The sequence below is a fragment of the Palaemon carinicauda genome, unplaced genomic scaffold (genome assembly GCF_036898095.1).
Source record: "Palaemon carinicauda isolate YSFRI2023 unplaced genomic scaffold, ASM3689809v2 scaffold481, whole genome shotgun sequence".
Classification (NCBI taxonomy): domain Eukaryota; kingdom Metazoa; phylum Arthropoda; class Malacostraca; order Decapoda; family Palaemonidae; genus Palaemon; species Palaemon carinicauda.
In genome coordinates this window covers 78,388-95,854 of record NW_027171741.1, presented here as the reverse complement: position 1 = coordinate 95,854, position 17,467 = coordinate 78,388, and the positions used below count along the sequence as shown (strand labels likewise).

At 45.6% G+C, this 17,467-nt stretch overlaps 1 protein-coding gene across 2 annotated transcripts in view; it reads left to right on the top strand.

Moving 5' to 3' along the window:
- Positions 1-17,467, top strand: part of LOC137637001 (crustacyanin-A2 subunit-like) — a 46,455-nt gene that overhangs the window by 25,726 nt on the left and 3,262 nt on the right. For both annotated transcript variants that reach the window (XM_068369315.1, XM_068369316.1), the window contains exon 4: positions 16,769-16,891. In XM_068369315.1, the coding sequence (XP_068225416.1) occupies positions 16,769-16,891 (123 nt within the window). The remainder of the gene's footprint in view (positions 1-16,768; positions 16,892-17,467) is intronic.

Here is a 17,467-nt window from a genome sequence, read left to right as displayed (position 1 = left end):
TAATATTAATATATTTCTTAGATGAATTACCAATATTTAATAATATATTTCTTAGATGAAAATATCAACATTTAATAATATTAATATAGAAAAACTTGGTATTTTATGAAAACTATGAATTAAGGGATTTTGACGAAGGAAAAATCTATTTCTGGGGAGAGACCTGTGGCGCCCGGTGAAAAGAGTCCTTCTTATATACCTTTTCTGATAAAACCTTCCAATTATACCAGAGAAAGATAAAAGCATGGAATGCTGAGGTTACAACCCTCGCGCGAGCACCTTTAGGGTGTCGTGTATAAAGCAAAGGCGCGTGAAATCCACTATTCACAGGTTGTCTTCCATTTAGTTAATTCCTTCGTCAAAGGGATGGGCCGATACAAAGGCCCTTGCCAACCACCAGCGCCACACCACCCACGCCACGACGCGAGCGCCATCTGAACAACATCCTTCTGTATTGGCCATGATGGCTTGGAAAGGAAAGGGTGGGATTGTGTAAAATAAAGGGGAAGGGTTTCACCGGGCGCCACAGGTCTCTCCCCAGAAATAGATTTTTCCTTCGTCAAAATCCCTTTTCTGGGTCGATCTGTGGCGCTGGGTGAAAATGTACCAGAGAATGCCTTCCAAGCCCAACAATAACTAATTTAAAGAGGGGAGAGAAACAACACCATGTAAAGAAAATCATAAATAATTAAGGTAAACAAACATGATAACAGGGAAGCCTCCGAGTATCAGAGGAAACATGCTACAAAACTGACATGGCTAAGAATATCCCAACCCTGTAACAACGGTAATCAATAATAGTTACAAACATAACCTAATATGTAATAAACTTAGGGCTAACGAACCACCAAGGAAGCGGCGTCGTGGTGCGAGTGGCGGGTAGGAGGGAGAAGAAAAGAGATGGATGAAAGGAAGAACAAAAGATCACTGGGGAGAGATACGGCTCCCAGCTGCAACTGTTGGGTATTTAAGAGCCTGTAAGTTCATTAGATAGTGGCGTTTGAAGACCATAGGAGATTCCCAACCCGTGAACTTTATAAGGTCATCAAAGTCCATCTTCTGGGGGAAATGATCCCGGATTGGCTTGTCAAACGAAGTATAGGATCTATAGCCTAATACCACGTATGGGAATGGTACCTCCTTGTTCCCTGATAAACAAGGGGCCAGACGATCGGGTAGCAGTCGTGGCTAAAAAGGCCCTGAGAGTGGTGACCGGACATAGAAAAATATCTTGGAGAAGAGGAATAACTTTCCAAGGGGACCACCTATTTTGGGGGTTAACGGCCGAATCATATTGGCGAATTGTCGAGTCCCTTTTGACTGATTCGAGTAAGAAATCGTTTTCCGGTTCAATGTTCGAGTCTCTACGAGCTGCCAACTTCCTGTAGTCCACAAAGTTAGGGTTTTGGACATCCTTGAGTAATCTGACACAGTGAGTTTGAAATACTCGGGTCAGTTTGAGGAACGGAATCCGGATGGGACGGAGTTTCCACTCGAGGAGGAGAGGAAACCAACTGTTCTTGGGCAGTGAGGTGGTACTAAAACCACTGCACCCCGGAAGGAGCGCAGTCGGTGTTAAAGTTTTTAGAAGATTCACTGGGAGAGATAGGGAAATTTTCCTCTAATGATTCCAATCCCGGGGTAATGCGTCCATGGCATGAGCCCGAGGGTCCAGGATTGGGGTCACATAGCAAGGAAGTTTGTGATTGATCTGAGATGTGAATAGATCTACCTGGATGCCTGGAACGAACCTGAGTATCCACCGGAGTGAAATTCTGACTCCAGGGAACTCGTCCTGGATAGTGAGCCCGTTCTCACATCCTGGCCTCCCGCTAGGTGAGGTGCTGACAGGAACCAGTTCTTTTCTGTTGCCCAGGCGAAGAAAGTGACCAGGATCTGATTCAGGTTGGGTGACTTGGATCCTCCCCTGTTTCCGTAGTGTACCTCGTCTGTGCTGTCTGACACTACTCTGATGTGGGTCGACCTCGGAGGAGTCTCTCTCTTCAGGGTCAAGAACACTGCCATGGCTTCGAGAACATTGATATGGGACTGTTTCATGGCTAGTGACCAAGAACCTGAAACATCTGATGTTCGGAGAAATCCCCCCATCCACTTAGAGACACGGCTGAATGGAATGTCACTTGTGGAGGTGGGAATTGTAGAGGAACCGCTTTGGAGAGGTTCTTCGGTTCGGACCATGGACGTAGTCTCATTTTCCCGACAGAGGGGATCTTCGAGACCTTGTCTTCTTATAGGTACTGTAGCTCTCTTTCTCCAAAATCGATTGATGTCTTGAGTTTGACTTTTATTAGGAGATCTGTTACTGAAGTGAATTGGGAAAGGCCGAGGATACTTTCTAGGCTCTTTGGACACCTGTTTGTGCTTGAGAAATTCTTGAGCTTGGAACCTATTCCTCTTACTTTTGGAAGGGAGAGACAACGTGTGCTTCGAAAGGTCCCACTGAATGGCTAACCATTCTAAGTGGCCTGATGGTCGCAGGCGAGACTTATGGAGATTGACCCGAAATCACAGGTTGTCGAGCGATCGAAGAAATTCCTTCGTAGCTCTGTTACCTTCTATGGCCGGCCGGGCCCAAATGAGCCAACCGGCCAGATAAGTAATGATCTGTATCTCTTGGTTACTGAGTTGTTCTAACACTGCCTCTCCCAGTTTCGTGAATATCCTGGGATCAATGTTGAGGCCGAAGGGCATGTCTTGAACACAAAGGCTTTCCTGCTTAGGTGGAAACCCAGATAAGAAGAGAAGTTTCGAGCTATAGGCGCAAGCTAATAGCGGTCGGTAAGATCGACAGAGGTGGTGACGGTCCCACGGGGAAGTAAGGTCCATACCTAAGAGATAGTCGTTTGATTGCTTTTTCTTGAGTAACCCTGTGGTGTACTCTTTCAGGACGGGAGTGTATTTCTGGGAGAAGGTCACTGGTGGAGGAGGAGGACCTTGAGGCCATTTTCATCTCAAACCGTTAGAGACTATGCTATGATCCCACAGACCGAGTCCAATGGTCACGAAAGTGGTAAAGTCTTCCCTCTACCAGGACCACCGCGTTGTGAGGGAGTGAATCTAGGTCCTTCCCTTCTCCGAGCCCCCTTTTTCCTAGGTCCGCCTTGATGTCGGGACTGTCTTCTACTCCTGTAGCTTCCTCTCTGGTGTCCATGAAAGGAGCCTGAGGGTTCGGATCTAGGGCTGCATGCAGGCAAAACATCCCAACGGAGTTGGACTGTGTACCTGGGGAATCAGTGAGGTAGACCACCTGATGATGGGGGGTCAGATACAAAATCGTCGAACCAGAGGAAGGCTGTGATGACGAGTGGGAAACCGACTATCAATTCCTGTCTGATAGAGGTCTCAGACAGAACGTACTTCCCACAACTGACCCGATCAGACCAACAAACGTGTAGGTCGAACTGGAAGGGCAGAGCCTGGAATTATCGTACCCCCCAGGCTGACAACATCCTGGTCCAGACAGATCGGGCCTGCCCTTTAGGAAATAATACCGTTACCTTCGGTACCTTGTCTAAGCTAACCAAGGCAATCTCTTTCAAACGAACGAATCCGTTGAATGGGAATTCTAGTACCTGGGAGTAAAATCTAGGTCCCCCAGAGGGAGGACGTCTATGCCCTCCAGATTTATGGTACCACCTATATCCGAGTTCCTGAACGGCACTGACTCACCACCCTACCTTAGAGCTCGTCATAGCCCCTTGGATTTCCTTAGAATGTGTTGCTTTTAGCCGTCACAGTCTATGCAGGGTAACATGAACATTAGGATCCTTTAATGGTCCTAGGTCGGTGACGTAGGTAATTGCAAAGCTGAAGGCTCAAAACTCATCCCCACATACCTGCCCGTCCATGGGGTCGTTGTCCAACCTTAGAGAGGACACTCCGAGGAGATAGGGACCTCTAAATGGAGCATTCCTTCCCAACTTCGATACCCAAGGGTGGAGAGCCTCTCTTTGCAGGCCAGAGAGAATCATCATCATCCTGATGGGAACCATGCAGGCGAACCTTCTGTAACACAAAGGGGACATAAGTCTGGATGTTCCTTGAACTTTGGTTAGCGATCCTATTCACAGGCTGGGATCAGCTGTATACTCTTAAAAAACCATTTTAAAGACAAGTTATTTAATGTATTATCTTCTGGGGTATAGTGCGACACTTGCATTCATGAAATGTGACACTGTTGGCGCATTCGCCACTGGGTGGAAATTTATTTCTATATGAACACTATGTTGTATGGATATTTATCCATATCTAGACATAGTTAGAATTGACTATGCATAAATATAGGCATAATTAATGTATTTCTATTTGAACACTATGTTGTATGGATATTTAGCCATATTTAGACGGTTAGGATTGAATATGCATAAATATAGGCATAATTAATTTAATTCTATTTGAACACGATGTTGTATGGATATTTATCCATATTTATACATAGTTAGAATTAAATACATGCATAAATATAGGCATAATTATTTTAATTCTATTTGAACACGATGTTGTATGGATATTTATCCATATTTATACATAGTTAGAATTAAATACATGCATAAATATAGGCATAGTTCCGTTCATAAATAATTTTTTTTTTTTTTTTTTTTTTTTACACAGGTAAAACAAAAGATTGGCCACCCGTGGTCTGAGTGATCTCCGACTGTACCGGATCTCCGGTAACCATCCCCGGTACAAACAAAGGTCCGTCATAGTGACAACGTGAACCAGAGGAAATCTAATATTAACCTCAATGCTGATCGCCTGTACGATATCCGGTTAAGCCGGAGATTCGATGAAAAAGAAACCGTAATAATGAAACTGTGAAATCCTCATCGGTATCACATTGTTAACTCCGGTTCTGGACGTCTGCTTGATCTCTGTTTGTATGGGAGATCCGGTAGCAAAGGCTAGTCCCCGTGAGATCGTGACCGTCACCGGTACGATAACATTAACCTCAATGAATGTTTGAGTTATCTCCAGCGTAGCCGGAGATTCGATGAAAAAGGGGGCCGGAAAGGTGTAATTGAGATCAAACATGACAAAGGTTCGTGTGCAAAAAGGTCTCAGCCGGAGTCTGAGTGCCGGATTTCACCGTTGCACTCCAAATATCTGACTAGTTCTCACCCAATGAGTATCCATTATAGCGGCGTATAACTCAAGGCGGAGCTAAACATAACTCAAGGCGGAGCTAAGGGTGTCGGTATAAATCGAACCCAATTAATGACTCATACACCAACGTTCCTACTAATAGTGTTAGCTATATTAACAGTAACCACATCAATAAAACGTGTATAACATTAAACGTACTATCATCAACTCTGATAATAAGAGGAGGCCTGAATAACTCGTGAACGTATAAAAACGGAGAACGGGAAAATCACCTCCCTTACTCGAGCTAATAAACGAGCACCCTATGTTCTCACTCTCAAGGTTACATAATAAAAGCTAACATCACACAATAATATAAGGAAAGTAAAATAAAACTGATTGTTTTTATTTTATTTTTATTTTTCCTTTTTCTTTTTTAATTTTTAGTCATTGTAATAACCAAAAACGAAGAATAACGACAACTTAACCAATAAATAAGGATATAGTCTAAATCGAGCCTTCCTGGGGCGAGCTAGCAAAAAGTACCATGAGCATAAATACACAAAAAATTAAAAATAATAACGGTTCTAAAGGCATAAGGCCAGGGACTTAACCAAGAACCTAAGTGACAGAGTACTAAACGGGCAGATAAAGATGAATTCCCAAACAAGTGAACAAACAATGGCCGCCATGAAAGGCCAGACTGGAATAATAAAACAGACTATACTGGATATAAAACAAAAGCCCGGTACAATAAAATACTGTCAAAACAAACTATGGTACTTAACATTGGAATGTGTGAAGATGGAGCTTCGGACATGACAAAATAAATCCATGACTGTTAAAAACGATCGAGAGCACCACAAATTACACACTATTCTATCAGTCCAAAAAGAAGGATGTTGTTCAGATGGCGCTCGCGTCGTGGCGTGGGTGGTGTGGCGCTGGTGGTTGGCAAGGGCCTTTGTATCGGCCCATCCCTTTGACGAAGGAATTAACTAAATGGAAGACAACCTGTGAATAGTGGATTTCACGCGCCTTTGCTTTATACACGACACCCTAAAGGTGCTCGCGCGAGGGTTGTAACCTCAGCATTCCATGCTTTTATCTTTCTCTGGTATAATTGGAAGGTTTTATCAGAAAAGGTATATAAGAAGGACTCTTTTCACCCAGCGCCACAGATCGACCCAGAAAAACATCATTATAAACTACCTGCTTTAAGTGCAACAGGGGCTAAAATAACTGATCAGTTAGAGAAGGAGAAAACGCCACCTACGGAAAACATGAGTCAAGTCTTGATAATATACGTACATATCATGAAAGAATAATGTTATTTTAGCCATACATTATCAATGTAATAAAACGGATTTTGAGCGAAGCGAAAAATCTATTTTTGGGTAAGATGGCCATGTCGTCCTGATGGAAGTTCCTATTAGGTAGCTTCCTTGGGTATATTACAACTACGGCGATATTCCCAGAGAATTTACCTTAAGGTACCCAGAATTCTAACTCCTGGAGCGAATATCCCTAATAAAAGAACCAGGGATATCGCAAAATATCAGCGGACGTATTCTTGACACGCCACATGGCAATCTGTACCCCGAACAGAGTTAACACTTCGTAGGGGTCAAATGGCAAGAAAACGAAAACGATAAGAAAGGGGGGAGCCGTTCGTAAGGTATCTCTCCTCTCCCGTTTTGCTACAAGGAATACAGATGGGTATTCCTTGTAGCGATACACGAGGTGCTACAGATACTGTATGTAGGGAGGGGACCTACAGCCCCTTCTTCTTCCCAAGAAAGGGGCAGGGCGGGTCCATCAGGACGACATGGCCATCTTACCCAAAAATAGATTTTTCGCTTCGCTCAAAATCCGTTTTTTGGGCTCGACCCATGTCGTCCTGATGGAAGTATACCAGAGGATTACTGTATCTGTGGATTCTTAAAATGTGCCGTACTCCCCAGAAGTATTTCCCCGGCCGACTCGACCTAGAGACCTAAGATGTTACCGTTATACATCTTTTCAACTAACCATAAACCATGGTAGAGCTTCCTGCCCCCTACAGGGAAGAATCCTACTAGACTCTGGAAAAGTTTCGAAGAGTACATACACCTATGTATGAATCACTGGCAAGCCAATATAGTGGCCTCACCCTATATAAAGTAAAGCATAATTTGTAAAAAGCTACTGCGTCAACATGAAACATCGACAAGTTCCACGTTCGATACTGAGTTGGACAAAAGTTTATATCTGTGTAAGAAGAAATTGCAACCGCCACCGTCCCCTCTAGGGGATGGAAGTCCTTTCGCTAAGGGAAAGCATAAACCAGTGCAACAAAAGCTTGCATCAAGGAACAGACTATTATAGTTATCCCCGATAAACATACATAAGATGAATGCTCAATTAATGATAAGAAAATTGACATAGGTGAAGGAGACGCAAGGTTCCCAAGAACAAGTTTATTGACAAACAATAACTAGGCATGGTTACAACAATTATATACATATAAGAGGTGGATAACCAAAGATTTGCATAAGTATGGTAGTAAACAGATACTTGTTTATCTGAAAGAAAACATTAGAGCCACTTTTCACGTACCGAGGTACCAAAGTTAAAAGTCTGTGTTACTAGCTACTCACATTAGCGTCAAAGACGCCGGCACACATGTCTGTACTTATGCCAAGTTCACCTTGAAAGCGGAACAGTCAACATGGGCAACCCGTGCCCTTACACTTAGTTATAGCACCGCATATAACTACACACTCACCCTGGAATTAATAGTCCCAATTAAATCCACTGTTCCTCGCAGAGTTAAACAGCAGGGTTAACGACGCAACCCACTGCTACCACAGACCTCTTTAGTTGCTCCACTTGTTTCGCATAGTGGCGAAAGAACACCCTGGAAGACTTCCAGCCGGTGAATGAACGCAGATGTTCAAAATCCATGAAGTTAAAGAAATTTAATGATGAGGCAACTTTCCTCGGATCATGACCTGCGGGTGAACTGTCAGGATCCGCTCTGCGAATAAAATATGTAATTTTCGCCCTGAGTTGTTTCAAAGATAAATTTGAGCCTGATGTTTCTCCTCTGAACAGTTGACCCCCCCTGAAGTCTGAAGTTCTATGAAGATAGACCTTTAGGCATTCTACGGGACATATAGATGCATCTTTTTTCAGAGGGCAAATTCTCCAGGGACCCCACCTATTGGTGGGTAACTCGTTCTTAGCGAGAAACGTAGGATCCGGAAACAGGTTCAGTTCTCCCCCATCCAAGAACTGAACACGACCCTCCTCTCTCGAGAGGGCTACAATCTCACTAACCCTGGCCCCGGACGCGAGTGCAAACAGGAAGATAACCTTTTTGGTCAAATCCTTCAACGCACACTCCTCATTATTCAGTAATGAGGCGAAATGAAGGACTTTATCTAAAGACCATGAAATAGGCTTTGGAGGTGCTGAAGGTCTGAGCCTAGCGCAGGCCTTCGGGACTTTATTAAAGATCTCATTAGCGAGATCTACCTGGAAGGCATACATGATGGGTCTTGTCAAAGCAGACTTACACGTAGAAATCGTGTTAGCTGCCAGCCCCTGCCCGTGGAGGTGGATGAAGAAGGACAAGCAGAAGTCCGTCGAGATCACATGCGGATTCTTCTCTTTGACAAAGGCCACCCATTTCTTCCAAGCTGACTCGTATTGCCTTCTAGTAGACTTGCACTTATATTCCTCCAGGAAGTCAATGCTGTCTTTCGAGATCCCGAACCGCTTCTTCACCGCTAGGGAGAGAAAATCATGAGCTGCAGGGTCCGGGTTTTCCGTAATGAAGCGCAGACAGTCTACTTCTGGACTCGCTGGGTCAGAACTGGGTCCGGCAGCGGCAGAAACTTCAATCGTAGTTCCAGTGCCAGAGGGAACCACACGCTGTTCGGCCACTTGTGGGCCACTATCGCTGCCACTCCCTTGAAGGACCTCAGTTTGTTGAGGACCCTCAACAGAAGGTTGTGAGGAGGGAACAGATAGATCCTGGACCATCTGTTCCAGTCGAGGGACATCGCGTCCACTGCTTTCGCTAAGGGGTCCTCGTACGGGGACACGTACCGGGGCAACTTCTTGTTGTCTTTCGTCGCAAAGAGGTCTATCTGCAGTTCCGGGACTTGACTCGAGATGAAGGAGAATGATCCTGCGTCTAGGGACCATTCCGACTCTACCGGTGTAAACCTGGATAGAGCGACCGCTGTCACATTGCGGACTCCTTGAAGGTGAACTGCCGACAGGTACCACTTCTTCTTTTCCGCCAGTCGGAATATGGCCAACATCACCTGGTTGAGAGGTGGGGACCTCGATCCCTGCCGATTCAAATATTTCACAACCACCTCGCTGTCCAGTACCAACCTTATGTGGATCGAGTGACGCGGGGACACTTTCTTTAAGGTGAGAAGCACTGCCATAGCTTCTAGAAAGTTTATGTGAAAGGTCCTGAATAGCTTTGACCAGGTCCCTTGGACCTTCTTCCGATGAGAGTGACCTCCCCACCTCTCCTTCGAGGCGTCTGTGTGAATCGTCACCGACGTGGGAGGCGGTTGAAGAAGTACCGACTTCTTTAGTTGCCTGGCTTGGGACCACGGTCTGAGAAGAGTACGTAGACGAAGCGGAACCGGTCTTCTCCGATCTCTTCGCGCGTTTGATGCAAAGCTTCTCCACACTCCGGCTGCATCCTTCAGCTGTGCTCTTAGCACCGGGTCTGTTACCGACGCAAACTGGAGAGAGCCCAGTACCCTCTCTTGTTCTCGTCTTGATATCCTTTCGGAATCTAGAAGTCTCTTGACAGACCCCGCTATCTCCTTCCTTTTCGACAAGGGGATGGAGAAACGGTGTGACACTAGGTCCCAGTGAATTCCCAACCACTGGAACCTCTGAGATGGAGAAAGACGAGACTTCTTTCTGTTGATCTTGAACCCTAGATACTCTAGGAACTGAATCACCTGTTGGGAAGCTCGCAAGCATTCTGTCCTGGATGTTGCCCACACCAGCCAGTCGTCCAGGTAGGCTACCACCTGGATCCCTTTTAGGCGTAATTGTTTTGAGAGCTGCGCTCGCAAGCTTCGTGAAGATCTTTGGGGCTATGTTTAGCCCGAACGGCATGGCTCTGAAGGCTTATAGTCTTCGTTGTAGCTTGAATCCTAGGTAGGGGGAGAGACAGCGGCTGATTGGAACGTGCCAATAGGCGTCTGACAAATCGATGGAGACGGTAAATGCCCTCTTGGGCAGTAAGGTCCTTATGTGTTGCAATGTTAGCATCTTGAACTTGTAGTTCACTATGAACTTGTTGAGTGGCGACAAGTCCAGAATGACTCTGAGTTTCCCCGAGTCCTTCTTGAGAACACAAAACAGCCTCCCTTGGAATTTGATGGACTTTACCCTTCGGATCACATTTTTCTCCAACAGTTCTTGAATGTACTCCTCCAAAACGGGGGTGGAGTGTTGGAAAAATCGAGGGCACGGGGGCGGAGTGCTGTGCCAGCTCCAGCCGAGTCCATTTTTGAGCAGGCTGTGGGCCCAGGGATCGAAGGTCCAGCGATCCCGAAAGTTCTGCAGTCTCCCTCCTACCGGCATCATCTCACTTTGATTGCTGTCCAGCAGTCTTGCCTCCCTGACCGCGACCACCTTTGAATCCCCTTCCCCTTGAGGGGCGTCTAGACGAGCCTCTGGCTGCTCCTCTAGGCTTGGCTCGAAAGGTAGTGGACTGCCCTTCGAACGCCGGGTTAAATGCCGGGGATTGCGATGACACTGCCTGGGGCACCCATTGGAAGGTGGTCGGGGTTTGGGCCACCATCTGGGGCACCGAAGGCAAAGCCAACTGCTGCTGCTGTTGTCGTTGCTGCTTAAAAGGCTTGGCTGGCCGGGGAGGTAGCCTAGATCTCTTCGTCTTCCCTTTCGGCTGGGGACCCTCGTCAGGGGAAGACTTCCTCTTGAGGGACAGGCCCCACTTCAGGAGAAGATTTCTGTTCTCCGTGGCAGCCTTGTCCACCACCTCCTTGACTACATCATTAGGGAAAAGGTCCTTGCCCCAACTGTTGGAGGAGATCAGTTTCCTCGGTTCGTGCCTCACTGTAGCCGAAGCGAACACAAACTCCCTACAGGCCCTCCTCGCCTTGACAAAGCTATAGAGGTCCTTTGTCACCGTGGCCAGATGGGTCTTGGCCACCACCATAAACATCTCGTGGACCTTGGGGTCGCTCGCCATTGTCTCGAGAGTTGTCTGGAGAGACATCGAGGCCGCCAAACGTTCCTTCGTCTCAAGCTCCCTCCGCAGAAGGAAGTCAGACAATATCGGCGTCCAACTTCCCGACCGAAAAGGTAAGATGGACGTCTTTCCAGTCCTTGTTGTCCATCGGCAGGGCTAGAGACAAGGGCTTACACTCCTCCAGGGAGGGGCATGGCTTGCCAGCCTCAACTGCCTTCAGCACGGCCGCGAACCCCTTCTGCAGAAAGGGGAAAGCTCTAGCGGGAGAGGATACGAAGGAAGGGTGCTTCTTACTCAAAGCAGCAACTTTCGAGTTCGAGAAGCCCCTCTCCTTCATCGCAGATGACAACAACGCTTGAGCCTTGGCGTGGTCAAACACGATCACCTCCTTTGGCTCCGTCTCCTCCTTCGAGGCCGGCTCCTTCTTCAGACGGACGTAACAGTCCGGGTACGCCCCTTTGCTGGGCCAGAATTCCACCTCCTCAAGGGGAACTGAACCCAGCTTCTCCGACATGACGATCTTCCCGACCGTCATCGGCATGTGCTCAGCATATCTCCACGGGTTAGCATCTGAGCACACAGGAAGGTCTTTCACGTTGAGCTTTTTCTGGGGCCCACGTGAAGCTGCAAGTCTCTGCATCTGCAGTTCCATTGCAGCCGCCTTCTCGCTATTCTCCTTCTGCATCTGTTGGATCATACCAACGATGGAGGAGAGAGCCTGTCCCAGCTCTGGTGGAAGAGCGGACGAAGTTGAGGGAACAGGTTCAGGGGTCTGAACCGGAGCGGCCGATGGCTCGACAACCTCTTCCTCTTCGGCGCCTGGAGCCTGATCTTCGGCCTGGCCCCCTGCCAGGAGGTCCTCTTCCAGACGTTCGGATACGTCCGACATCCTGTCATCCAGCTGAATGTCCTGCATGGCGTCCGCCACTTCAGCATCCACTGGGATCTGGACTAGAGGGATCTCCGGCCTAGGCTGGGGGATGACTGCATCAGATGAAGCCCTGGGAAAGAGGTAAGCCCTCATCTTCTCGTTGGGAAGATAAGGTCCGGAGGTGTTCTTCTGGAACCCCCTTACCCAGGTACGAAGCTTCTCCCTCGCTGCATCCCTTGACTCCGTCGTCCTAGGGGAATCAAAAGCCTCAGTTACCAGGTTAGTACATACTGAACATACCTGAGGGTCCCAGTAACGGAGATCATCCTTGGAGGCTGCGCAAGCTGCGTGCCTCCTACACAAATCATGTCCGCAGAAGTTCTTGCTGCGGATGTTGCAGAAGACGCTACCGCACTTCGGATGTTCCTCCTGTAAAAGAAGAAAATTTCCATGAGTATCAAGTGAACTGCATATCACATGTATATATATTAACATATGAAAATAGAAAGGGAAGACACACACTTGTGTTTCCCACACAGTCAATTGCTGCAGCCTTCCAGATAATAAAATCAAATGGATAGTCTTTTCTAGAGTAACCAAAGCAATATTCCCAAAGGGAATAGGTGTAGCTCACACCTAAAGAATGATTTTAAGATACTGGCTAGTAGACAAGAAAGAACTCACTTTCTATATCTGTAAGGCAACACCAAGGGGCTGTGCAAGGCAACACAAGCATGTTAGAAAACACAGTGTTGTAACATTACCATACTATAGTTTTCTCCCCACATTAAATACTATACTGGGGAATACTGATACAGTATAGGAGGCAATGTGCCGGCCGGCACATACCACAGCTAGATCTAAAGTATACAACTTAAGAACTATAAGGCGGCAGAACTCTGGTTCCGATGCATGTGCCGGCCGGCAGCTACGCTAGGTAGCGCCCGGCTGCCGGCCACCACTCATAGCGGCCGGCAGACGAGGCGAGGTAAAGGCCGGCCGGCAGAGGTATACAACCGATGCCGGCCGGCAGCCACACTAGGTAGCGCCCGGCTGCCGGCCACCACTCATAGCGGCCGGCAGACGAAGCGAGGTAAAGGCCGGCCGGCAGACGAAGCGAGGTAAAGGCCGGCCGGCAGAGGTATACACCCGATGCCGGCCGGCAGCAACAGAACCAGAGAACACCGACTACCCGGCTGCCGGCCACCCAGGCCGGCAGTCGGTATAGAACAACACTAGAAGAAAACAGAATGGATGCCGGGCTAAGAGGCTATACTACCTCCATGCCCAACATACCGAAAGAGTGCCCAAAAGGAAGGGGAGAATCTAATTCAAGCTTCCTAACCACTGCCGACTGGCTCTACAGATAGGCGTGGATGAGGGACCAAGGGAGGACCGGGCAGCACTCAAAGCAACAGACCTCTGCCGGCCGGCACACTCTGCCGGCCGGCAGGGGACTAAGTCAACTCTACATCCTAACCTATGCTAGGTACAGATGTAGGAAGACAAACAGTAGTGGAACATTACGGAAAGGACAGAGGGGAAGGGACAAAGAGGGTCCTACCACCCTTGCAATGGTTAAGGATCACCCACCGCCAAGAAAACTCATCGTAGCCTAAGGGAGATCCGGGGAGGGAGGCCAGCATGCTTGCCACCTCCCACCGAACCAAGGCAAGGAAGGTGTTGCCATTCCCGGGTGAGGGATCTCAACCCCACCATCCGGAACAGCAACAAGGACTAGTCTGATGGGTCACCGAAGAAAGGACTCATATCGTACAGAGACCTTCGAAAGTGACCGAAGGAGGCTAAGCCTCCTAAGTCTGTAACAGTCCAGCGAGGGAGACTCGACCCCAAGCCAAACGAGACAGACTCAGACTAATAACTCTGCTGTTCTGCCCCCTCTCCGAAGCCAGACTTGCTGGAACAGGAAGGAACAGAACACCCTAATATAGTAATATCGAAAGTTAATTCGAATACACCACTAGGGTTAAGCCCAAGGCTTAAACAGAGGGAAAGGGATTGCACACCTTCTCCGAAGAGAAGGGAGCAACCGGGGACAGCAAGAAGGTATACCAAGGCCCCAAGACAACCTAGCTTAGGCACTGGGAGAATCGATTACCTAACTCACCGAAACTCACTCGTATACCATCTTGGAAGAACTCAGCATAATCTTATATGTATAACGTTGTCTAACGCTTCAATAAAATTAAATAAAAACACTTGGAAATCTAAATATCATGCAGGAAGTACAAGGGCCAAACGACTAGGCTACAAGGTCTAGCGTAAGCCACGCTAGGCGAATCCTTTGCCAAGGCACTAATACTAAAAGCATCATACAAGAAATCCTAAATAAGCTAAGCAGCTAAATTTATTAAAGCGAAACAGCTGGGAACGTCGCTCTGGCTAACAAAATAATTCCTATCTAGCGAGCGACAGCGTCCAGGACGCCTCCAGCAGGCAACAGCTCTTGTAACAAAGATAACTCTCTTAATCACTTTAAAATTTACCAAGAGCCTACATTTATACATAAAAGAATTGGTACTCAACTTATCGGAGGCAGAAGAAGTTGGAGAAAGCATAAATGCTGAATAAATCCAAGATTTTGGTAGAAACACAGGGAAAAACACCGAGTTGTTAATCTACGCAAAAAGGAATACAGATGGCGCCGCGAGCGGCGCAAGGCACCCTTACGAAACGGGAGAGGAGAGATACCTTACGAACGGCTCCCCCCTTTCTTATCGTTTTCGTTTTCTTGCCATTTGACCCCTACGAAGTGTTAACTCTGTTCGGGGTACAGATTGCCATGTGGCGTGTCAAGAATACGTCCGCTGATATTTTGCGATATCCCTGGTTCTTTTATTAGGGATATTCGCTCCAGGAGTTAGAATTCTGGGTACCTTAAGGTAAATTCTCTGGGAATATCGCCGTAGTTGTAATATACCCAAGGAAGCTACCTAATTGGAACTTCCATCAGGACGACATGGCTCGAGCCCAAAAAAGATATTAAACTACATAACATTTATAATAAATTAAATAACCGCAATGTAGATTTAAATACAGTCCTTAACAATCCGTAAATAATAGTTAATGCATAAAGTGCACCACAAAAAAGTAGCAAATTACTGAAATAAGGACAAGATAGATACTTTCAGCCAAACATATAAAATAAAGACTTAATTTATAATATCACATCATGACAGGGAGGAAGGATTATTTATAAAGAGGCAACACAAAAGGTTTTAGATATCTAAGTTACCATAAACATAACCACCATACACTTGCTGTGCTTCGTATTCAAAGTATCAACCCAAGCAAGAAAACTATGAAGATGGCAAATGCAGAATAATTGCTTCTTATCCATAATGATGAGAAATGTCTGGGATATGAACGCGTTTTCTTTTAGTAATGCACAGTTTCCATATATATTGGGAAACCAAGATTATACTCTTCTTGGTTTGGATCCTAGCAGTCTGGTCCCAACTATGCCCTCCTCTCTCGTTACTCGACCAAGTAGGTTTAGTAGTATTAACCCTTTTACCCCCAAAGGACGTACTGGTACGTTTCACAAAACTCATCCCTTTACCCCCATGGACGCACCGGTACGTCCTTGCAAAAAAATGCGATTTAAATTTTTTTTTTGCATATTTTTGATAATGTTTTGAGAAACTAAAGGCAAGAGAATGAGACCAACCTGACCTCTCTATGACAAAAATTAAGGCAGTTAGAGCAATTTAAAAAAAATATACTGCAAAATGTGCTTGAAAAAAAATAAATATTAAGGGTTGGAAATTTCCAAATAGCCTGGGGGTAAAAGGGTTAAAAGGAGGAAAGGTACCAATCATTTGAATAAACAAGCCAGCTCTGAAAATTATTAAGTCCTTCCTATCGCCATCTAAAGCAAAAAAGAAATAGCAAAAAGTCATAAGTAATTATCTACTTAGTTACGAATTTATACTCGGCATATTTTATTTTCATTTTTCAATTTTCCGTTTCTGCATTTTAATGCCAAATGTTGTCCAGCCGCAAGTCTAGAGAAGGAGTTAACACAAATAAAAGAGAAAATCTCTGCCACTTGTGACATGTTACAAAACTAGTGTTATTTTGGCCTTAGACTTCGGCATTACTTACACATCTATTCACGACCTTGACTTACTAATGCCATTGTTATTGAGATATTGATATTTTAACATTCTTTAACCCTTTAACCCCCAGGCTATTTGGAAATTTCCAACCCTTAGCCCCCAGGGGGTTATTTTTTTCCCAGCACATTTTGCAGTATATTTTTTTTAAATTGCTCTAACAGCCTTAATTTTTGTCATAGAGAGGTCAGGTTGGTCTCATTCTCTTGGAAAATGCCTGAATTTTTTCAAAAAATTATCAAAAATAGGAAAAAAAAAATTTCATATTTTTTTTGCAAGGACGTACCGGTACGTCCATGGGGGTAAAGGGATGAGTTTTGTGAAACGTACCAGTACGTCCTTTGGGGGTAAAAAGGTTAACGTATTGTATGACTGGCTACATATAGTAAATATGCATCTCTTTCTTTTATTTAGATGGTTTCTTGGAGTTGACTACGAAGGGCCACGACTCCTCTGGAGAAAGCATCTCTCAGGATGGAGTCCTGGGCAAACTTCTAGACTCTGAAACAGAGGCGCTGCAGCTGGATGTGGATAGAAGTAAGTTAATATTGTAATATACTTTGTCTCATATGTGCACGAGAGTGTTTTAGTAAGTTATATTATATACTTTGTCTCATATGTGCACGAGAGAGTTTTAGTAAGTTATATTGTAATATACTTCGTCTCATATGTACACAAGAGTGTTTTGCAGCAGTTACTTTGGGCAGGAGTCTGGCGTAAGGACAGAATGTGAATCTATCCAAAGAAATAGTTTTTCCAAGTATTGATATTTTTATGATAATTGAGAAAACAAATGAAAAAGTGATGGTGTGTAAGCCTATGCCCTTTTAATGAAAATTGAGTACCACAAGTGGAATAGAGCCGCGAAAAGCACAGGAAGTTTGTTTTTTAGGCTAAAGTTAAGAGTGATTTCAAGCGTTTTTTGTGAAAACCATTTCATGGGGAATATATATAGCGACTATAAAGATTAAAAAAGCACTTATAATCAATATTTAGAGTAATATTAAGCTCTTCCCCTTGCTAGGGATGGTACATACTAAAGGTTATTTTCTTTTTTCAGAAAAAAAACTTGGTTATATCCATTTGAGTGTCTACCTTAGACTTTATTTTCAT